At 47.5% G+C, this 23,386-nt stretch overlaps 1 protein-coding gene across 4 annotated transcripts in view; it reads right to left on the bottom strand.

Moving 5' to 3' along the window:
• Window positions 1-23,386, bottom strand: part of LOC106577339 (paladin) — a 173,770-nt gene that overhangs the window by 52,571 nt on the left and 97,813 nt on the right. For all 4 annotated transcript variants that reach the window (XM_082964976.1, XM_082964975.1, XM_082964978.1 and 1 more), the window contains 12 exons: window positions 23,125-23,200; window positions 20,542-20,693; window positions 19,153-19,240; window positions 18,962-19,066; window positions 18,450-18,545; window positions 15,900-16,034; window positions 14,143-14,259; window positions 13,793-13,972; window positions 9,401-9,598; window positions 7,714-7,854; window positions 6,745-6,816; window positions 1,474-1,614 (listed from right to left, as the gene is read on the bottom strand). In XM_082964976.1, the coding sequence (XP_082821102.1) occupies window positions 1,474-1,614; window positions 6,745-6,816; window positions 7,714-7,854; window positions 9,401-9,598; window positions 13,793-13,972; window positions 14,143-14,259; window positions 15,900-16,034; window positions 18,450-18,545; window positions 18,962-19,066; window positions 19,153-19,240; window positions 20,542-20,693; window positions 23,125-23,200 (1,501 nt within the window). The remainder of the gene's footprint in view (window positions 1-1,473; window positions 1,615-6,744; window positions 6,817-7,713; window positions 7,855-9,400; window positions 9,599-13,792; window positions 13,973-14,142; window positions 14,260-15,899; window positions 16,035-18,449; window positions 18,546-18,961; window positions 19,067-19,152; window positions 19,241-20,541; window positions 20,694-23,124; window positions 23,201-23,386) is intronic.

Genomic DNA, 23,386 nt, shown 5'->3' with positions numbered 1-23,386 from the left:
ACCATCTATGGGCCAGCAGTGGAACTGCAGCTAAATAGTCTTGTCTCTCCCATTGGGTTGTACCAGTTCAGGGTCATGCCTTTCAGACTAGAAATGCACTTGTGACACATGACAACCATTCCCTTATATCAGTGTGATCAAAACAGTGTTTTAATGAGTTGACATTATTTGTGTTATTGATAGGTAGTGTAATGTAAAGGCAGGTGTCGCCCCCTACTGGACATGTCTGTAGGTGCAGATGATAATCACTCAGATGGTTGTCTATGGGGTGTATGGTGGTGTATGGTCTAGTATGGTTGTCTATGGGGTGTATGGTGGTGTATGGTCTAGTATGGTTGTCTATGAGGTGTATGTTCTAGTATGGTTGTCTATGGGGTGTATGGTGGTGTATGGTCTAGTATGGTTGTATGGTGGTGTATGGTCTAGTATGGTTGTCTATGGGGTGTATGGTGGTGAATGGTCTAGTATGGTTGTCTATGGGGTGTATGGTGGTGAATGGTCTAGTATGGTTGTCTATGGGGTGTATGGTGGTGAATGGTCTAGTATGGTTGTCTATGAGGTGCATGGTGGTGTATGTTCTAGTATGGTTGTCTATGAGGTGTATGGTGGTGTATGGTCTAGTATGGTTGTCTATGAGGTGTATGGTCTAGTATGGTTGTCCTACCTGTCTGTAGGTGTGTAATGGGGGGTTGGTCCTACCTGTCTATAGGTATGTAATGGGGGGATGGTCCTACCTGTCTGTAGGTATGTAATGGGGGATGGTCCTACCTGTATGTAGGTATGTAATGGGGGGTGGTCCTACCTGTCTGTAGGTATGTAATGGGGGGATGGTCCTACCTGTCTGTAGGTATGTAATGGGGGGTGGTCCTACCTGTCTGTAGGTATGTAATGGGGGGATGGGCCTACCTGTCTGTAGGTATGTAATGGGGGGTGGTCCTACCTGTCTATAGGTATGTAATGGGGGGGGGGTGGTCCTACCTGTATGTAGGTATGTAATGGGGGATGGTCCTACCTGTCTGTAGGTATGTAATGGGGGGTGGTCCTACCTGCGAGGTCGATGTATCTCTCTGAGGTGGTAATGCATGGGGGGGGTGGTCCTACCTGTCTGTAGGTACAGATGATTATCTCTCTGAGGTGGTAATGCATGGGGGGGGTGGTCCTACCTGTCTGTAGGTACAGATGATTATCTCTCTGAGGTGGTAATGCATGGGGGGGGTGGTCCTACCTGTCTGTAGGTACAGATGATTATCTCTCTGAGGTGGTAATGCATGGGGGGGGTGGTCCTACCTGTCTGTAGGTACAGATGATTATCTCTCTGAGGTGGTAATGCATGGGGGGGGTGGTCCTACCTGTCTGTAGGTACAGATGATTATCTCTCTGAGGTGGTAATGCATGGGGGGGGTGGTCCTACCTGTCTGTAGGTACAGATGATTATCTCTCTGAGGTGGTAATGCATGGGGGGGGTGGTCCTACCTGTCTGTAGGTACAGATGATTATCTCTCTGAGGTGGTAATGCATGGGGGTCATGGTCTCGCTGACTGAGTCCAGAGCCATGTCCACCTCCCTCTTCATCTGGTGACCGTCCGGCAGTAGTCTAACGAGCTGCATCACCACCTGGGAACAGACAAGACAGAATACACACTGACTGTCAGACAGGACAAAATACACACACTGACTGTCAGACAGGACAGAATACACACACTGACTGTCAGACAGGACAGAATACACACACTGACTGTCAGACAGGACAGAATACACACACTGACTGTCAGACAGGACAGAATACACACTGACTGTCAGACAGGACAGAATACACACTGACTGTCAGACAGGTAGCGTAGAGAGATGTTACCATGGACCCCAGGTAGTGTAGAGAGATGTTATCATGGACCCCAGGTAGCGTAGAGAGATGGTGGTGACGTGTTACCATGGACCCCAGGTAGTGTAGAGAGATGGTGGTGACGTGTTATCATGGACCCCAGGTAGTGTAGAGAGATGGTGGTGACGTGTTACCATGGACCCCAGGTAGTGTAGAGAGATGTTACCATGGACCCCAGGTAGCTTAGAGAGATGGTGGTGACTTGTTACCATGGACCCCAGGTAGTGTAGAGAGATGGTGGTGACGTGTTACCATGGACCCCAGGTAGTGTAGAGAGATGGTGGTGACGTGTTACCATGGACCCCAGGTAGTGTAGAGAGATGGTGGTGACGTGTTACCATGGACCCCAGGTAGTGTAGAGAGATGGTGGTGACGTGTTACCATGGACCCCAGGTAGTGTAGAGAGATGTTACCATGGACCTCCAGGTAGTGTAGAGAGATGGTGGTGACGTGTTACCATGGACCCCTGGTAGTGTAGAGAGATGGTGGTGACGTGTTACCATGGACCCCAGGTAGTGTAGAGAGATGTTACCATGGACCCCAGGTAGCGTAGAGAGATGGTGGTGACGTGTTACCATGGACCCCAGGTAGTGTAGAGAGATGGTGGTGACGTGTTACCATGGACCCCAGGTAGTGTAGAGAGATGGTGATGACGTGTTACCACAGACCCCAGGTAGCGTAGAGAGATGGTGGTGACGTGTTACCATGGACCCCAGGTAGCGTAGAGAGATGTTACCATGGACCCCAGGTAGCGTAGAGAGATGTTACCATGGACCCCAGGTAGTGTAGAGAGATGGTGGTGACGTGTTACCATGGACCCCAGGTAGTGTAGAGAGATGGTGGTGACGTGTTACCACGGACCCCAGGTAGTGTAGAGAGATGTTACCATGGACCCCAGGTAGTGTAGAGAGATGGTGGTGATGTGTTACCATGGATCCCAGGTAGTGTAGAGAGATGTTACCACGGACCCCAGGTAGTGTAGAGAGATGGTGGTGATGTGTTACCATGGACCCCAGGTAGTGTAGAGAGATGGTGGTGACGTGTTACCATGGATCCCAGGTAGCGTAGAGAGATGTTACCATGGACCCCAGGTAGCGTAGAGAGATGTTACCATGGACCCCAGGTAGTGTAGAGAGATGGTGGTGACGTGTTACCATGGACCCCAGGTAGCGTAGAGAGATGTTACCATGGACCCCAGGTAGCGTAGAGAGATGTTACCATGGACCCCAGGTAGTGTAGAGAGATGGTGGTGACGTGTTACCATGGACCCCAGGTAGTGTAGAGAGATGGTGGTGACGTGTTACCATGGACCCCAGGTAGTGTAGAGAGATGGTGGTGACGTGTTACTATGGACCCCAGGTAGTGTAGAGAGATGGTGGTGACGTGTTACCATGGACCCCAGGTAGTGTAGAGAGATGGTGGTGACGTGTTACCATGGACCCCAGGTAGTGTAGAGAGATGGTGGTGACGTGTTACCATGGACCCCAGGTAGCGTAGAGAGATGTTACCATGGACCCCAGGTAGTGTAGAGAGATGTTACCATGGACCCCAGGTAGCGTAGATAGATGGTGGTGACGTGTTACCATGGACCCCAGGTAGTGTAGAGAGATGGTGGTGACGTGTTACCATGGACGCCAGGTAGTGTAGAGAGATGTTACCATGGACCCCAGGTAGTGTAGAGAGATGTTACCATGGACCCCAGGTAGCGTAGATAGATGGTGGTGACGTGTTACCATGGACCCCAGGTAGTGTAGAGAGATGGTGGTGACGTGTTACCATGGACCCCAGGTAGTGTAGAGAGATGGTGGTGACGTGTTACCATGGACCCCAGGTAGTGTAGAGAGATGGTGGTGACGTGTTACCATGGACCCCAGGTAGTGTAGAGAGATGGTGGTGACGTGTTACCATGTACCCCAGGTAGCGTAGAGAGATGTTACCATGGACCCCAGGTAGTGTAGAGAGATGTTACCATGGACCCCAGGTAGCGTAGAGAGATGGTGGTGACGTGTTACCATGGACCCCAGGTAGTGTAGAGAGATGGTGGTGACGTGTTACCATGGACCCCAGGTAGTGTAGAGAGATGGTGGTGACGTGTTACCATGGACCCCAGGTAGTGTAGAGAGATGTTACCATGGACCCCAGGTAGCGTAGAGAGATGTTACCATGGACCCCAGGTAGTGTAGAGAGATGGTGGTGACGTGTTACCACGGACCCCAGGTAGCGTAGAGAGATGTTACCATGGACCCCAGGTAGTGTCGAGAGATGTTACCATGGACCCCAGGTAGTGTAGAGAGATGTTACCATGGACCCCAGGTAGCGTAGAGAGATGTTACCATGGACCCCAGGTAGTGTCGAGAGATGGTGGTGACGTGTTACCATGGACCCCAGGTAGTGTAGAGAGATGGTGGTGACGTGTTACCATGGACCCCAGGTAGTGTAGAGAGATGGTGGTGACGTGTTACCATGGACCCCAGGTAGTGTAGAGAGATGGTGGTGACGTGTTACCATGGACCCCAGGTAGTGTAGACAGATGTTACCATGGACCCCAGGTAGCGTAGAGAGATGTTACCATGGACCCCAGGTAGTGTAGAGAGATTGTGGTGACGTGTTACCACGGACCCCAGGTAGCGTAGAGAGATGTTACCATGGACCCCAGGTAGTGTCGAGAGATGGTGGTGATGTGTTACCATGGACCCCAGGTAGTGTAGAGAGATGTTACCATGGACCCTAGGTAGTGTAGAGAGATGTTACCATGGACCCCAGGTAGCGTAGAGAGATGTTACCATGGACCCCAGGTAGTGTCGAGAGATGGTGGTGACGTGTTACCATGGACCCCAGGTAGTGTAGAGAGATGGTGGTGACGTGTTACCACGGACCCCAGGTAGTGTAGAGAGATGTTACCATGGACCCCAGGTAGTGTAGAGAGATGTTACCATGGACCCCAGGTAGTGTAGAGAGATGTTACCATGGACCCCAGGTAGTGTAGAGAGATGGTGGTGACGTGTTACCACGGACCCCAGGTAGTGTAGAGAGATGGTGGTGACGTGTTACCACGGACCCCAGGTAGTGTAGAGAGATGGTGGTGACGTGTTACCATGGACCCCAGGTAGTGTAGAGAGATGTTACCATGGACCCCAGGTAGTGTAGAGAGATGTTACCATGGACCCCAGGTAGTGTAGAGAGATGGTGGTGACGTGTTACCATGGACCCCAGGTAGCGTAGAGAGATGTTACCATGGACCCCAGGTAGTGTAGAGAGATGGTGGTGACGTGTTACCATGGACCCCAGGTAGTGTAGAGAGATGGTGGTGACGTGTTACCATGGACCCCAGGTAGCGTAGAGAGATGGTGGTGACGTGTTACCATGGACCCCAGGTAGTGTAGAGAGATGGTGGTGACGTGTTACCATGGACCCCAGGTAGTGTAGAGAGATGGTGGTGACGTGTTACCATGGACCCCAGGTAGTGTAGAGAGATGCTGGTGACGTGTTACCATGGACCCCAGGTAGTGTAGAGAGATGGTGGTGACGTGTTACCATGGACCCCAGGTAGTGTAGAGAGATGGTGGTGACGTGTTACCATGGACCCCAGGTAGCGTAGAGAGATGGTGGTGACGTGTTACCATGGACCCCAGGTAGTGTAGAGAGATGGTGGTGACGTGTTACCATGGACCCCAGGTAGTGTAGAGAGATGGTGGTGACGTGTTACCATGGACCCCAGGTAGCGTAGAGAGATGTTACCATGGACCCCAGGTAGTGTAGAGAGATGGTGGTGACGTGTTACCATGGACCCCAGGTAGCGTAGAGAGATGGTGGTGACGTGTTACCATGGACCCCAGGTAGTGTAGAGAGATGGTGGTGACGTGTTACCATGGACCCCAGGTAGTGTAGAGAGATGGTGGTGACGTGTTACCATGGACCCCAGGTAGTGTAGAGAGATGGTGGTGACGTGTTACCATGGACCCCAGGTAGCGTAGAGAGATGTTACCATGGACCCCAGGTAGTGTAGAGAGATGTTACCATGGACCCCAGGTAGTGTAGAGAGATGGTGGTGACGTGTTACCATGGACCCCAGGTAGTGTAGAGAGATGGTGGTGACGTGTTACCATGGACCCCAGGTAGTGTAGAGAGATGGTGGTGACGTGTTACCATGGACCCCAGGTAGCGTAGAGAGATGGTGGTGACGTGTTACCATGGACCCCAGGTAGTGTAGAGAGATGGTGGTGACGTGTTACCATGGACCCCAGGTAGTGTAGAGAGATGGTGGTGACGTGTTACCATGGACCCCAGGTAGCGTAGAGAGATGGTGGTGACGTGTTACCATGGACCCCAGGTAGTGTAGAGAGATGGTGGTGACGTGTTACCATGGACCCCAGGTAGTAGGTAAGTAGCCTTGCCCTTGGCTTGTGCGAACCAGACCGGCTCAGAACGCTGTTTCTGAAGCGTGAAGCAACTTGATGTACCAGTACACCCCCTGGACAGGACACTAGTCTATCTCCTCAGTACACCCCCTGGACAGGACACTAGTCTATCTCCTCAGTACACCCCCTGGACAGGACACTAGTCTATCTCCTCAGTACACCCCCTGGACAGGACACTAGTCTATCACAGGGCCTTACCCCCAATCTATCTCCTTAATGCAGAGTGATAAGCAGAGATGTATCATGTCCCATTTTGACAGAGTTTGGTGTGACTGTTGGCCAGACTATTCCAGACCAGAGGAGAATCTTGTCTGCTAGGTGGTTGCTAGGCCACTACAGCTCTAACACTGAGCTGTAGCACTATAGTCTCTGCTATGTGGTCAATCTAAAACTCTTATGTTTCATTCAAACCCTCTTTTGGTAAAAGTCTCTATGTTTGTTACTCACCTTGAATTCTCCCTTGGTGTACTTGGCATCAGGAACACTGACAATCTCATCATCACCAAACTCAGGAAAGCCCTATGGCAGAACCAAACCAACAACGGATGAGCATTGCTGTTTTAATACTGGTTTAACAGCTCTGGTAACATCTGCAATGTGTTTATTACACAGCAAATACACTATTCCTGGAATATATGTTGGTTTTCCAGAATAGACTCTTACAGTGAAGTGTCACACAGTGAGGGGAGTGTAGTCTTACAGTGAAGTGCCAGACAGTGAGGGGAGTGTAGTCTTACAGTGAAGTGCCAGACAGTGAGGGGAGTGTAGTCTTACAGTGAAGTGTCACACAGTGAGGGGAGTGTAGTCTTACAGTGAAGTGCCAGACAGTGAGGAGTGTAGACTTACAGTGAAGTGCCAGACAGTGAGGAGTGTAGTCTTACAGTGAAGTGCCAGACAGTGAGAAGTGTAGTCTTACAGTGAAGTGCCAGACAGTGAGGAGTGTAGTCTTACAGTGAAGTGCCAGACAGTGAGGAGTGTAGTCTTACAGTGAAGTGCCAGACAGTGAGGGGAGTGTAGTCTTACAGTGAAGTGCCAGACAGTGAGGGGAGTGTAGTCTTACAGTGAAATGCCAGACAGTGAGGGGAGTGTAGTCTTACAGTGAAGTGCCAGACAGTGAGGGGAGTGTAGTCTTACAGTGAAGTGTCACACAGTGAGGGGAGTGTAGTCTTACAGTGAAGTGCCAGACAGTGAGGAGTGTAGACTTACAGTGAAGTGCCAGACAGTGAGGAGTGTAGTCTTACAGTGAAGTGCCAGACAGTGAGAAGTGTAGTCTTACAGTGAAGTGCCAGACAGTGAGGAGTGTAGTCTTACAGTGAAGTGCCAGACAGTGAGGAGTGTAGTCTTACATTGAAGTGCCAGACAGTGAGAAGTGTAGTCTTACAGTGAAGTGCCAGACAGTGAGAAGTGTAGTCTTACAGTGAAGTGCCAGACAGTGAGAGCAGCTATGACCATGGCCGTTGTGGTTCTTCCCTTGCCGTTGGAGCAGTTGAACACGAAGGCTGAGCGAGAGTCCTCAGCCAAGGTACTCTTCATGGCCTCCAAGAGCTGGTCAAAGTCCTGAGTAAAACAACACACAGGCACACACACACACACACACACACACACACACACACACACGCACACAGGCACACACACAACAGATGGCGAAATTCAGTTCTACAGTTCATAAAACATGTAATAACATTCAACACCACTAGAGGGAGAACAAAGATTTCCATTTTTCACCCTCATTTTTATTTATTTTACCTTTATTTAACTAGGCAAGTCAGTTAAGAACAAATTCTTATTTTCAATGATGGCCTAGGAACAGTGGGTTAACTGCCTTGTTCAGGGGCAGAAGGAGAGATTTGTACCTTGTCAGCTCGGGGATTCGATCTAACAACCTTTCAGTTACTAGTCCAACACTCTAACCACTAGGCTACCTGCTCTAACCACTAGGCTCCCTGCCTCTAACCACTAGGCTCCCTGCCTCTAACCACTAGGCTCCCTGCCTCTAACCACTAGGCTCCCTGCCTCTAACCACTAGGCTCCCTGCCTCTAACCACTAGGCTCCCTGCCTCTAACCACTAGGCTCCCTGCCTCTAACCACTAGGCTACCTGCCTCTAACCACTAGGCTACCTGCCTCTAACCACTAGGCTACCTGCCTCTAACCACTAGGCTACCTGCCTCTAACCACTAGGCTACCTGCTCTAACCACTAGGCTACCTGCCTCTAACCACTAGGCTACCTGCTCTAACCACTAGGCTACCTGCTCTAACCACTAGGCTACCTGCTCTAACCACTAGGCTACCTGACTCTAACCACTAGGCTACCTGCTCTAACCACTAGGCTACGCTGCCGCCTCATATCAGCCCCATGAAAACCTGTCACTGACCCTCATATCAGCCCCATGAAAACCTGTCACTGACCCTCATATCAGCCCCATGAAAACCTGTCACTGACCCTCATATCAGCCTCGTGATAACCTGTCACTGACCCTCATATCAGCCCCATGAAAACCTGTCACTGACCCTCATATCAGCCTCATGATAACCTGTCACTGACCCTCATATCAGCCCCATGATAACCTGTCACTGACCCTCATATCAGCCCCATGAAAACCTGTCACTGACCCTCATATCAGCCCCATGAAAACCTGTCACTGACCCTCATATCAGCCTCATGATAACCTGTCACTGACCCTCATATCAGCCCCATGATAACCTGTCACTGACCCTCATATCAGCCTCATGATAACCTGTCAATGACCCTCATATCAGCCCCATGATAACCTGCCACTGACCCTCATATCAGCCTCATGATAACCTGTCAATGACCCTCATATCAGCCCCATGATAACCTGCCACTGACCCTCATATCAGCCTCATGATAACCTGTCAATGACCCTCATATCAGCCTCATGAAAACCTGTCACTGACCCTCATATCAGCCTCATGATAACCTGCCACTGCAGTGCCTCCACAAAACCATTACCTTTGTGTGTGTGTGTGTGTGTGTGTGTGTGTGTGTGTGTGTGTGTGTGTGTGTGTGTGTGTGTGTGTGTGTGTGTGTGTGTGTGTGTGTGTGTGTGTGTGTGTGTGTGTGTGTGTCGTCTGCCTTTACCTCCTCCTTGGGGGCGCAGCAGTCTGACAGAGGGATGCGTTTATAGAGCAGTCCCTGGTGTGTTCTCTGGTACTGGTTGAAGACCTCCTGGACAGTCAGACAGGTTTTAAACATCTTCATCTGTTTCTCCTGCTCCAGAGTGACCTCCAGCCACTTCTGGGCTCTCTGAACCTCCTCTCCCAGGGCTGTCTCTAGTTTCTGGGGTAGAGAGGAGGGGGAGGGACAGTCAGACTGGGGCTCACTTTACTTTACTGGTTTATTGTCCACGTAAGGATCACTTAGTACCTCTATGTACTGGGGGTTAGGGTCACTTAGTACCTCTATGTACTGGGGGTTAGGGTCACTTAGTACCTCTATGTACTGGGGGTTAGGGTCAGTTAGTACCTCGGTCCACTGGGGGTTAGGATCAGTTAGTACCTCTATGTACTGGGGGTTAGTTAGTACCTCTATGTACTGGGGGTCAGTTAGTACCTCTATGTACTGGGGGTCAGTTAGTACCTCTATGTACTGGGGGTCACTTAGTACCTCTATGTACTGGGGGTCACTTAGTACCTCTATGTACTGGGAGTTAGGGTCAGTTAGTACCTCGGTGCACTGAGGGTTAGGATCAGTTAGTACCTCTATGTACTGGGGGTTAGTTAGTACCTCTATGTACTGGGGGTCAGTTAGTACCTCTATGTACTGGGGGTTAGTTAGTACCTCTATGTACTGGGGGTCACTTAGTACCTCTATGTACTGGGGGTCACTTAGTACCTCTATGTACTGGGAGTTAGGGTCAGTTAGTACCTCTATGTACTGGGGGTTAGTTAGTACCTCTATGTACTGGGGGTTAGTTAGTACCTCTATGTACTGGGGGTTAGTTAGTACCTCTATGTACTGGGGGTTAGTTAGTACCTCTATGTGTGTGGGGTGAGGACATGGATGTGTTAGTACACCAACAGTATGTAGACACCTGCTCGTCAAATATCTCATTCCAAAATCATGGTCATTAATATGGAGTTGTTCCCGCTGCTATAACAGCCTCCACTCTTCTGGGAAGGCTTTCTACTAGATGTTGGAACATTGCTGTGGGGACTTGCTTCCATTCAGCCACAAGAGCATTAGTGAGGTTGGTCGTAGTGATGTTGGGCGATTAGTCCTGGCTCGCAGTCGATGTTCCAATTCATCCCAAAGGTGTTCGATGTGGTTGAGGTCAGAGCTCTGCAGGCCAGGCAAGTTCTTTCACACTGATCTCAACAAACCATTTCTGTATGGATCTCGCTTTGTGCATGGGGCCATTGTCATGCTGAAACAGGAAAGGGCCTTCCCCAAACTGTTGCCACAAAGTTGGAAGCACCACTGCCACTGGAAGCCGATGAGGCGCTGGTTGTAGAGTGTTGGTCAGACGGGGGTGGATCAAAGTAAGTGTCATCCATCCCTCGGCTTCCAGTGGCAGTTTTTTATTCAACGAGAGACTGGGCCAACGGAAGGGCGCAGGTGGCCGCAGGCACGCGCATCGACGAGATGCCGCACCCGACGGGGTAAGAAGAAACGACTATCAGAGGCAGAGGAGACCGTTCACACGGTCCCAGAACCCACGGGACTGAGTGTCTTTAATTTATCAAGCAAGATATTGAGCCCTGCCCATGTCTCTTTGCTTAATAAAGGGTTATCTTTTGTGCCTACAACACAGTGTAACGATTTTGACGTTAAGGTAGACATGTTTAAGTTTTTTAGAAACATCCGTTTAAGGGAATACTTTAGCTCCCCTAATCATGATGTTTCTATTGAACCAGTAGGTTACTCACCTCTACATACTCCGACTCCTTTTAGAAGCAAGAGTTATTTTGTACCTCCAGCCAATCGCAATCACTCTATCGAGACATATTGCAGACTTGTTGAAAAAGATGTTGCTCATCTCCTTAAGAATAAACAGGACTTCAAATCTTTCCATAATTTATCTAAGGATGAAAAACAAGCTTTGCTTGATTTACAATCCGATACGTCAGTCCTTATTCGTCCTGCTGATAAGGGTTGGTCGGTTGTACTCATGGATAGGACAGCTTATGTAAATGAGTGTCATAGACAACTGCTTGACAATACCTTTTACAAGAAACTCAGAAGTGACCCTACTTCCCAATTTCAGAATACTATCTTTACTGTCCTAGATGGTTATTTAAATTCTGGTCAGATAACCAAAAAAGAATATAACTTTCTGGCCATTCAACACCCTAAAATTGCCACTTTCTATACTTTGCCGAAATTACACAAGAATGTTACAAACCCTCCAGGGCGCCCTATTGTAGCGGGCATTGATGCAGTAACGGCCCCTCTATCTACTTTTGTTGACTTTTTTATTAGACCACTCACAGAACAGCTCCCCTCCTTTGTAAAGGACACCAGCAGTATGATCTCTATCATTGAATCTCTTGATCCTCTGCCTGAGAACACCTTGTTAGTTACTTTTGATGTTGAGTCGTTATACACAAATATTCCACACGAGGGCGGTATTGAAGCCATGGAACATTTTCTTCTGCAACGTGACCCTAATGAGCTACCTTCCAGTGCCTGCATTGTAACGTTGGCTGAAATAGTACTCACACATAACTATTTCATGTTTCTAAATGATTTCTTTATTCAGACGAAGGGTACTGCTATGGGATCCCCCATGGCTCCTAACTATGCTAATTTGTATGTGGGTTACATGGAGAAACAATCCATTTTCAACCCTCTCAAAAATGTTTTCTTGCCTAACATCATTATTTGGAAACGGTATATTGACGATATTTTTGTTCTATGGAGGGGTGATGCAGAACTGCTTCAGGCGTTTTATGCTTTTCTTAACTCCTGTTCTGAACATTTGAGATTTACTATGCAATCTGATACACGTCAAATCAGTTTTCTTGATCTTCTGATCTTGTGTGAAGATAATGTTTTATACACTGATCTTTACAGGAAACCTACTGATCGTAACAGTTTGTTGAGGGCTGATAGTTGTCACCCACTTCCCTTGAAAAATAGTTTGCCCTACAGCCAATTCTGTCGAATCAAAAGAATTTGTATTAAACAATCAGATTTCGACAGAAATATGGCTGAGACTCAGGATAAGTTCAAGGAGAGGGGGTACAACAATGATCAGATTAATATTGCCATTGAGAAAATTCAAAACAAAACGAGACATGACCTTTTTCAAGGTCAGTCTCGCAAAAAGACGCATTCTTGCGTTCTCACTACCCGCTATTCAAAGTGCTCTGAACAAATTAAAGGAATCGTTCACAAACATTGGCACATTCTGAAATATGATGATAGTCTCGGTAATGTGTTTTCTGATCTTCCCCTGGTCGTATTCTCGAGGGGCAGAAATCTCAGAGACCAATTGGTACACTCTGATTTACCACCCCAAGATATTCCTGAACAACGCCTATTTGCGCCCCTACTGGATGGAAATTACAAGTGTAATGGCTGTGCTCAATGCAATGGCACTTATAAATGTAGATCCTTCAAACCCCCACAAACAGGGAAATCTATCCCAATTAAAGGTGTTATTACGTGTTCCACTAAGGCAGTTATTTATCTTATAACTTGTCCCTGTGGTAAAAATTATGTGGGTAAAACAAAGCGTGAATTAAAAGTACGTATCTCAGAGCACCGTAGCACCATTAGGTGCAAAAACTTGACTTACCCAGTTGCGGCCCACTTTTTGGAAGCAAACCATTCGATTTCGTCTCTGCGTTATATTGGCATCGAACATGTCACCCTCCCGAGGAGAGGGGGCGACCTTGATAATTTATTGTTGAAACGAGAGGCTGCCTGGATCTTTAATTTAAAGACCCTTGCTCCCTTCGGTCTCAACATAGACTTTGATCTGAAGCCATTCTTGTGATTATTGTGATTTTGCCATTGTAATTGTTTGTTAGATACATTTTAGACAACAAATGCTATGATCGTATGCTATCCATTTGTTTGTCTCTTTGTATGTTCTTTGTATGCCATTTAAAAAAAATATTTGAGTTAACCAATGATATTAGGCCATACTTGGCCATGATTACAAACACCTGTGTGTCTTGACACTATATAAATGACTCATCTCGCAGTGTTTGTGATGATACCCTGATGAAGACAGCTTCGCTGTCGAAACGTTGGTTATTAAATTTTTGCATCTGAGCTCTTAGAGTGTGCGGCTTTCCTTTATTTTCTAGCAATCGAGGACAGACCATTTTTAACACGCTACACGCTTGGAAGTCACTGAGCTATTCAGTAAGGCCATTCTACTGCCAATGTTTGTCCATGGAGATTGCATGGCTGTGGGCTCGATTTTATACACCTGTCAGCAACAGGTGTGGCTGAAATAGCCAAATCCACTAATGTGAAGGGTTGTCCACATACAGCTGTATATATAGTGTATAGTAGTACCTCAATCTGTGTGGGGTCTGTGGCAGGGACAGGGATGTGTTGCTCCAGACAGGACGGCTCTCTGGGGGTGAAGACCTGTCCGTTCCCCTCCAGAACCAGCTCCTCCTGCAGGTTGACCCACAGGACGTGGCTGTACTTCCTCTTCTCATCCGTCAGGTGGGTCAACACCACACCCGTCGCCTACAGAACACACAACCCAGCAGATACGCTTCAGTTCAGCTTCACAGACAACTTACTGGATCAACTGGGACATCTTCAAATGTTATGTCTGCTGAAGATAGAAATGGCTGAAACTAGCATTTTGGACGTTGACCAAATGTGATAGGGTACGGGCTTGGTGTTGATCATACCTCTGATGTAGGCTGTGACATGCCGTAGACGGGCATCTTGGGAACTCTTCTGAAGTTAGCCACCTTCATCTCCTTCACTGTGCTGAGTATGTCTGGAGACAGGTACTCATGAGCAACCTGCGCGCGCGCACCACACACACACACACACACACACACACACACACACACACACACCCCCGTAAGTCAATACGATAATGAGTTAGATTTCCGGTGAATGTATTCATTACACAACGCAAACAAACATGAACTGAGTTCCATGTTCTGCAGTGGGTCTGACTGAGTTCCGTGTTCTGCAGTGGGTCTGACTGAGTTCCGTGTTCTGCAGTGGGTCTGACTGAGTTCCGGTGTTCTGCAGTGGGTCTGACTGAGTGTGATGTTCTGACTGAGTTCCATGTTCTGCAGTGGGTCTGACTGAGTTCCATGTTCTGCAGTGGTTCTGACTGAGTTCCATGTTCTGCAGTGGGTCTGACTGAGTTCCATGTTCTGCAGTGGGTCTGACTGAGTTCCATGTTCTGCAGTGGGTCTGACTGAGTTCCGTGTTCTGCAGTGGGTCTGACTGAGTTCCGTGTTCTGCAGTGGGTCTGACTGAGTTCCGTGTTCTGCAGTGGGTCTGACTGAGTTCCGTGTTCTGCAGTGGGTCTGACTGAGTTCCGTGTTCTGCAGTGGGTCTGACTGAGTTCCGTGTTCTGCAGTGGGTCTGACTGAGTTCCGTGTTCTGCAGTGGGTCTGACTGAGTGTCCGATGTTCTGCAGTGGGTCTGACTGAGTGTGATGTTCTGCAGTGGGTCTGACTGAGTGTGATGTTCTGCAGTGGGTCTGACTGAGTGTGATGTTCTGCAGTGGGTCTGACTGAGTTCCATGTTCTGCAGTGGGTCTGACTGAGTTCCATGTTCTGCAGTGGGTCTGAATGAGTTCCGTGTTCTGCAGTGGGTCTGACTGAGTTCCGTGTTCTGCAGTGGGTCTGACTGAGTTCCGTGTTCTGCAGTGGGTCTGACTGAGTGTGATGTTCTGCAGTGGGTCTGACTGAGTGTGATGTTCTGCAGTGGGTCTGACTGAGTGTGATGTTCTGCAGTGGGTCTGACTGAGTGTGATGTTCTGCAGTGGGTCTGACTGAGTTCCATGTTCTGCAGTGGGTGTGACTGAGTTCCATGTTCTGCAGTGGGTGTGACTGAGTTCCATGTTCTGCAGTGGGCGTGACTGAGTTCCATGTTCTGCAGTGGGCCTGACTAAGTTCCATGTTCTGCAGTGGGTCTGACTGAGTTCCATGTTCTGCAGTGGGTGTGACTGAGTTCCATGTTCTGCAGTGGGCCTGACTAAGTTCCATGTTCTGCAGTGGGTGTGACTGAGTTCCATGTTCTGCAGTGGGTGTGACTGAGTTCCATGTTCTGCAGTGGGCCTGACTAAGTTCCATGTTCTGCAGTGGGCCTGACTGGGTTCCATGTTCTGCAGTGGGCCTGACTGAGTTCCATGTTCTGCAGTGGGCCTGACTGAGTTCCATGTTCTGCAGTGGGCCTGACTGAGTTCCATGTTCTGCAGTGGGCCTGACTGAGTTCCATGTTCTGCAGTGGGCCTGACTGAGTTCCATGTTCTGCAGTGGGCCTGACTGAGTTCCATGATCTGCAGTGGGCCTGACTGAATTCCATGTTTTGCAGTGGGTCTGACTGAATGTGATGTTCTGCAGTGGGTCTGACTGAGTTCCATGTTCTGCAGTGGGTCTGACTGAGTGTGATGTGATGTCATTTGGTGGGAGGTTCTCACCAGAACGCGGGCTCCCTTGGTGACGAGATCAGGCGGAGCGGAGAGTTCTGATAGGTCCATACAGGCCAGCAGGCGGTACACCCAGGGATGAGCACACAGCCACTGGCTGAAGTTGGACGCAAAGCCAAGAGAATACTGCAACACCACAAAACAGATGTAGAGATTGAGATGTCTGTTTTCCATGGTAAAAACAGGAAATAAAGGTTGAGATTAGAGGTTGACCGATTAATGGAAATGGCCGATTAATTAGGGCCAATTCATAACAATCGGTAATCGGTAAATGTGGCCACCGATTTTCCGATTATTATTATTCCCCCCCCAAAATTTGTACACCTTTATTTAACTAGGAAAGTCAGATTAAGAACACATTCTTATTTACAATGACGGCCTAGAAACGGGGGTTAACTGCCTTGTTCAGGGGGGATTCGTTTTTGCAACCTTCGGTTACCAGTCCAACGCTCTAACCACCTGCCTTACATTGCACTCCACAAGGATTAACAGGCTGACTACCTGTTACGCGAGGGCAGCAAGAAGCAAAGGTAAGTTGCTAGCTAGCATTAGACTTATAAAAAAACTATCAATCTTAACATAATCACTAGTTAACTACACATGGTTGATGATATTACTAGTTTATCTAACGTGTCCTGCGTTGCATATAATCGATGCGGTGCCTGTTAATTTTCATTGAATCACAGCCTACTTCGACAAACGGGTGTTGATTTAACAAGCGCATTTGCGAAAAAAGTACTGTCGTTGCACCAATGTACCTAACCATAAACATCAATGCCTAACAGGAATATTTAGACTTAGCCACCCGTTAGATAAAATACGGAACGGTTCCGTATGTCACTGAAAGAAAAAAACGTTTGTTTTCGAGATTATAGTTTCCAGATTCGACCAGATTAATGACCTAAGGCTCGTATTTCTGTGTGTTTATTATATTATAATTAAGTCTATGATTTGATAGAGCAGTCTGACTGAGCGGTGGTAGGCAGCAGCAGGCTCATAAGCATTCATTCAAACAGCCCTTTGCTGTGCTTCAAGCATTGCGCTGTTTATGACTTCAACCTGGGTGGGTATAATTTGTGGAACGTTCCAACAAGAATCTATTCCAAAAACTTCGTAAATAACAAGGTTTCCAAAAAACAACGCATAAAAAGTTGTATAGCGGCAGAATAAGATACCGGGTAGGGAGTGGTCTATTTCATTGCGTTTTTCACTCATCACGTTTATTCTGAAAAATGTCTGTCCTCACATGTCTGTTTGCCTATGGACAAACATTAAGAATAAGCTACATGGTGAGTTGATGCCTATTCGGCAGCTAGTTAGCTAGGTTTGTATGTGTTGCTGCTTTGTATGCGTTGTTGGTTGGCAACCTTTTACTTTACATTTTTTGGAACAGATTCCTGTTGGAACGTTCCACAAATTATACCCACCCCTTCAAGCCTGTCAACTCCCAAGATTAGGCTGGTGTAACCGATGTGAAATGGCTAGCTAGTTAGCCGGGTGCACGCTAATAGCGTTTCAAACGTCACTCGCTCTGAGACTTGGAGTAGTTGTTTCCCTTCCTCTGCATGGGTAACGCTGCTTCGAGGGTGGCTGTTGTCGATGTGTTCCTGGTTTGAGCCCAGGTAGGAGCGAGGAGAGGGACGGAAGCTATACGGTTACACTGGCAATACTAAAGTGCTTATAAGAACATCCAATAGTCAAAGGTATATGAAATACAAATCGTATAGAGAGAAATAGTCCTATAATTCCTATAATAACTACAACCTATAACTTCTTACCTGGGAATATTGAAGACTCACGTTAAAAGGAACCACCAGCTTTCATAGGTTCTCATGTTCTGAGCAAGGCACTTAAACATTAGCTTTCTTACATGGCACATATTGCACTTTTACTTTCTTCTCCAACACTTTGTTTTGCATTATTTAAACCAAATTCAACGTTTCATTATTTATTTGAGGCTAAATTGATTTTATTGATGTATTATATTAAGTTAAAATAAGTGTTCATTCAGTATTGTTGTAATTGTCATTATCACAAAGAAAAAAAGGGAAGAAAAAAATAAAATAAATAAATAAATAAAAAATAAAAAAAAATCGTCCGATTAATCGGCAGCGGCTTTTTTGGCCCTCCAATAATCGGTATCGGCGTTGAAAAATCATAATCGGTCGACCTCTAGTTGAGATGTCTTTGTTTTCCATGGTAAAAACAGGAAATAAAGGTTGTGATGTCTTTGTTTTCCATGGTAAAAACAGGAAATAAAGGTTGTGATATCTTTGTTTTCCATGGTAAAAACAGGAAATAAAGGTTGAGATGTCTTTGTTTTCCATGGTAAAAACAGACAAAGATTGAGATGTATTCGTTTGGTAAAAACAGGACACTTGTCATCTCAAAGCACAGACAATGACAGACAGAAAACAAGCAGGGTCAATGCTAAATAACATTGGCCTGTATGTACGGGTGAAAGATAATACTCATTATGGGTCCTTGTAAAATGTAGTGCACTGTAAAGGGAATAGGGTGCCATTTGGGACAAAACCTTACCTGTTCATGAAGGTATGCGTTGAACACAATCAGGTAGAAATAGCGTTCCAGGCTCTGGATGGCTCTGTGGAGAAAGTAGTCTTTGGTCGTGCTTCCCTAGAAGAGACAGACATCAAGGAGTCAGACAGTAGTCTTTGGTCGTGCTTCCCTAGAAGAGACAGACATCAAGGAGTCAGACAGTAGTCTTTGGTCGTGCTTCCCTAGAAGAGACAGACATCAAGGAGTCAGACAGTAGTCTTTGGTCGTGCTTCCCTAGAAGAGACAGACATCAAGGAGTCAGACAGTAGTCTTTGGTCGTGCTTCCCTAGAAGAGACAGACATCAAGGAGTCAGACAGTAGTCTTTGGTCGTGCTTCCCTAGAAGAGACAGACATCAAGGAGTCAGACAGTAGTCTTTGGTATTGCTTCCCTAGAATCATAACATACTAGCTAAGCACTGCAGCATCATATTACTGTATCAACATCATCATAGGGTACTGATAACGTTTTGATCAATCTGAAACATAAACCCACCTGAATTTGATAATCATCTCCGATCGCTTCAAGCTTCTTCTTATTTTCATATATCGCTTCTTTTATGTTGTGCATTTCTGAACACAGAGCGATCGCTTGGTCAACCTGAAGAACCAAAGGGACAGAATGATTTAGATGCTGGGAACTATCGCTATGCATCTAACTAGATGACACATTTCAGGATCCCTCACCTCTTCCATGACCTGTTGTCCTTCAGGTAGTCTGTTGATGAGGGTCTGAATGACTTGGAACAGGGGCTTGGCTTCTGCCTCTTCCACTCTGAAAACAATAACAAACCGGACAGGCAGCCATCTTTAAAACGCTTCATTACAGTTTAACTACATCACCACTGGTTTATTATGACACTGATCAATCCATCATTTGATTGAAATATAGGCCTACCCAGTGGGCAAATCTGGTTCTAATGATGTTCACTCAAGCAGAAAAACAGTTTGCAAACAGAAAACATCATTAACACGTCACGTGCCAAATGTTGCCCTCTGGGTATAATCTGGATCAGTTTCATAGTGAATGTTTACCTTTATTTTACCAGACAATTAAGAACAATGTCTTACATGTAATGACGGCCTGGCAATACACTACATACACAAAAGTATGTGGACACCCCTTCAAATTGGAGGATAAGGCTATTTCAGCCACGCCCATTGCTGACAGGTGTATAAAATTGAGCACACAGCCATGCAATCTCCATAGACAAACAATGGTACTGGAATGGCCTGTACTGAAGAGCTCAGTGACTTTCAATGTTGCACCGTCATAGGATGCCACCTTTCCAACAAGTCAGTTTGTCAAATTTCTGCCCTGCTAGAGCTGCCCTGGTCAACTGTAAGTGCTGTTATTGTGAAGTGGAAACGTCTAGGAGCAACAACTGCTCAGCCGCAAAGTGGTAGGCCACGCAAGCTCACAGAACAGGACTAGCTGGAGTGGAGTAAAGCTCAGGAGAACGCTACCTGCCCGAATGCATAGTGCCAACTGTAAAGTTTGGTGGAGGAGGAATAATGGTCTGGGCTGTTGTTCATGGTTCGGGCTAAGCCCCTGAGTTCCAGTGAAGGGAAATCTTAAAGCTACAGCATACAATGACATTCTAGACGATTCTGTGCTTCCAACTTTGTGGCAACAGTTTGGGGAAGGCCCTTTCCTGTTTCAGCATGACAATGCCCCTGTGCACAAAGCGAGGTCCATGTAGAAATTGTTTGTCGAGATCAGTGTGGAAGAACTTGACTGGCCTGCACATAGCCCTGACCTCAACCCCATCAAACACCTTTGGGATGAATTGGAACGCGAGCCAGACCTAATCGCTCAACATCAGTGTCAGACCTTACTAATGTTGTTGTGGCTGAATGGAAGCAAGTCCCCACAACAATGTTCCAACATCTAGTGGAAAGCCTTCCCAGAAGAGTGGAGGATGTTATAGCAGCAAAGGGGGGGACCAACTCCATATTAATGCCCATAATTTTGGAATGAGATATTTGACGAGCAGGTGTCTACATACTGTTGGCCATGTAGTGTATCTCTAGGAAAGGGTACAGTTTGGTTGCAGAGGTTGAGTCCAGTCTTACTGTGGTGGTTCCTGGGTTGTCTTCAGGTGGTTGAGGACCAGGGTCCCCAGGATCATGGCTAGGTTGGTCCGCCCTACCCCCACCTGACAGCTGAACAACAGGGCAGGCAGAGGCCTGGAAACATCCCTTCTCAAAGACAGGTTGGGGCTCTCCTGAAAACACGCAACACAAATACAAGGGATTAGAAAACACCACATACAAATGAAAAAGTTGCACTTTAATCTCTCCTAACTTTATTTGACCAACTCATCCGGAGTTTCTAGCTGTCCTCTAAACCAACACACACATTTGAAAAGGAATTGGGAGTGTCTGTCTTGCTGGTCTCCAGGCTACACCCTGACCATGTGACCAAACTATTGGAGGATTCCCATTTGTCAGAAAGAAAAAGACAGGCCGACTGCCTTTTAACCAGCTGCTATTATCACCAAACGTTTAATAAAACCACTGTTTGTTTAGCAGTCTAGTGCAGCTGCTACCAGAAATGTGACGTACATTTGGCGCCATGTGATTTAGATTGTTTTTGAACTGAAGCTCCTCCCCCTAGCCTGAGCCAGTCTGTGTTACCATGCCAACTCCTTGTCACTCATTGCCATGCCATGGTTTGATGATGAAAGCAATCAAGTTGACAAGAGCACAAGCAGATCTGGGACCAGGCTTCCACACCCCCCCAACCCCTCCCTTTCAACCTCTGAAATAGGAAGTGTGAAGAAACGTATCAGGAAGCTATCACAGACCTAGCAAACACTGTAGAGCTGCAGTCAGACAGACAGGCAGACAGAGACAGAGAAACAAACACTCAGCAGACAGACAGAGATGAAACAGAGCAGAGCAGCAGCAGGAATAACACTCTGTCCCAAATACCAACCTATTCCCTAACTACTGGAAACAACCACTTTAAAACCACAGAGAACTGGACAGTCTGCCTGTCACTAGAGAAACAGTCACTCCAAAAAGGCTAGACAGACAGAGCAGCAGCAGGAATAACACTCTGTCCCAAATACCAACCTATTCCCTAACTACTGGAAACAACCACTTTAAAACCACAGAGAACTGGACAGTCTGCCTGTCACTAGTCACTCCAAAAAGGCTAGGCTAGGCTAGGCTAGGCTAAGACAGACAGACAGACAGACAGACAGACAGACAGACAGACAGACAGACAGACAGACAGACAGACAGACAGACAGACAGACAGACAGACAGACAGACAGACAGACAGACAGACAGACAGACAGAAATCACATCCTGTACAGATGAAGGTGTAAAGTTAGATGTGAGGCTTAATGTCATTTTCAGAATAACTATTATGGTTATTGGTGATGGATGGGACACAGCAGTGCACAGTGTGAGAGTGGGGTCAACCTCCCATCTTCCGTCTCAGAACCTGGTTGAGAATCTCCAGGTGTTCTAGAATGTTCCACTCATGAATATATTTAATGTCTCCCGTAAAGACATCAGGGTAAGTACAGAACATCCTGTCCAGGTGCAGCCCTGCCGGGTCACTGCTGTTAGATCAGAGCCTGTAAGGACCTGGAACTGGAAGTACAGATCATCCTCAGGATGTTTCTAGCAGATGAAAGAAGGCGGGGCCATCGCGCTCAACCACCACTTAAGGACAGGATATAAAAAGTTATCGGATGGTGCATCAAATCAACAAACAGTTCAATGAAGAAGGTAGTTTCACATACGAGGAAGACACACTCCAATATATTACTGGAAAAGGAAGATATTTATTTGAGTGTGACTACATTAAGACAAATACAAGAGGATTTACCCCGAGAACACTAAGAACCCTCCTCGCCCCGAGAACACCAAGAACCCTCCTCGCACCGAGAACACCAAGAACCCTCCTCGCACCGAGAACACCAAGAACCCTCCTCGCACCGAGAACACCAAGAACCCTCCTCGCACCGAGAACACTAAGAACCCTCCTCACCCCGAGAACACTCAGAACCCTCCTCGCACCGAGAACACTAAGAACCCTCCTCACCCCGAGAACACTCAGAACCCTCCTCGCACCGAGAACACCAAGAACCCTCCTCGCACCGAGAACACTAAGAACCCTCCTCGCACCGAGAACACCAAGAACCCTCCTCGCACCGAGAACACTAAGAACCCTCCTCACCCCGAGAACACTCAGAACCCTCCTCACCCCGAGAACACTCAGAACCCTCCTCACCCCGAGAACACTAAGAACCCTCCTCGCACCGAGAACACCAAGAACCCTCCTCGCACCGAGAACACCAAGAACCCTCCTCGCACCGAGAACACTAAGAACCTTCCTCACCCTGAGAACCCTCCTCACCCTGAGAACACTAAGAACACTCCTCGCCCTGAGAACACTAAGAACACTCCTCGCCCTGAGAACCCTCCTCACCCTGAGAACACTAAGAACCCTCCTCACCCTAAGAACACTAAGAACCCTCCTCACCCAGAGAACACTAGGAACCCTCCTCACCCAGAGAACACTAGGAACCCTCCTCACCCAGAGAACACTAGGAACCCTCCTCACCCTGAGAACCCTCCTCACCCTGAGAACACTAAGAACCCCACCTTCACCCTGAGAACACTAAGAACCCTCCTCACCCTGAGAACAGTAACAAAGGCATCAAAATCCTCCTCTAGAGGTGCTCCCTCCATCGGTAGTGGCAGCCGGTAGTACCTGAGAGAGAGAGAGCGAGAGCGAGAGAAGAAAGGAGAGAGCAGAAAGAAGAGAGAGCGAGCGAGAGAGATCAGAAAGAAGAGAGAGCGAGCGAGAGAGAGCAGAAAGAAGAGAGCGAGCGAGAGAGAGCAGAAAGAATAGAGAGCAAGAGAGAGCAAAAGAAAGAGAGCAGAATGAACAGAGCGA

Source organism: Salmo salar, chromosome 18, assembly GCF_965601325.2.
Source record: "Salmo salar chromosome 18, fSalSal1, whole genome shotgun sequence".
Classification (NCBI taxonomy): Eukaryota; Metazoa; Chordata; class Actinopteri; order Salmoniformes; family Salmonidae; genus Salmo; species Salmo salar.
This window is presented reverse-complemented; position numbering and strand designations above follow the sequence as displayed.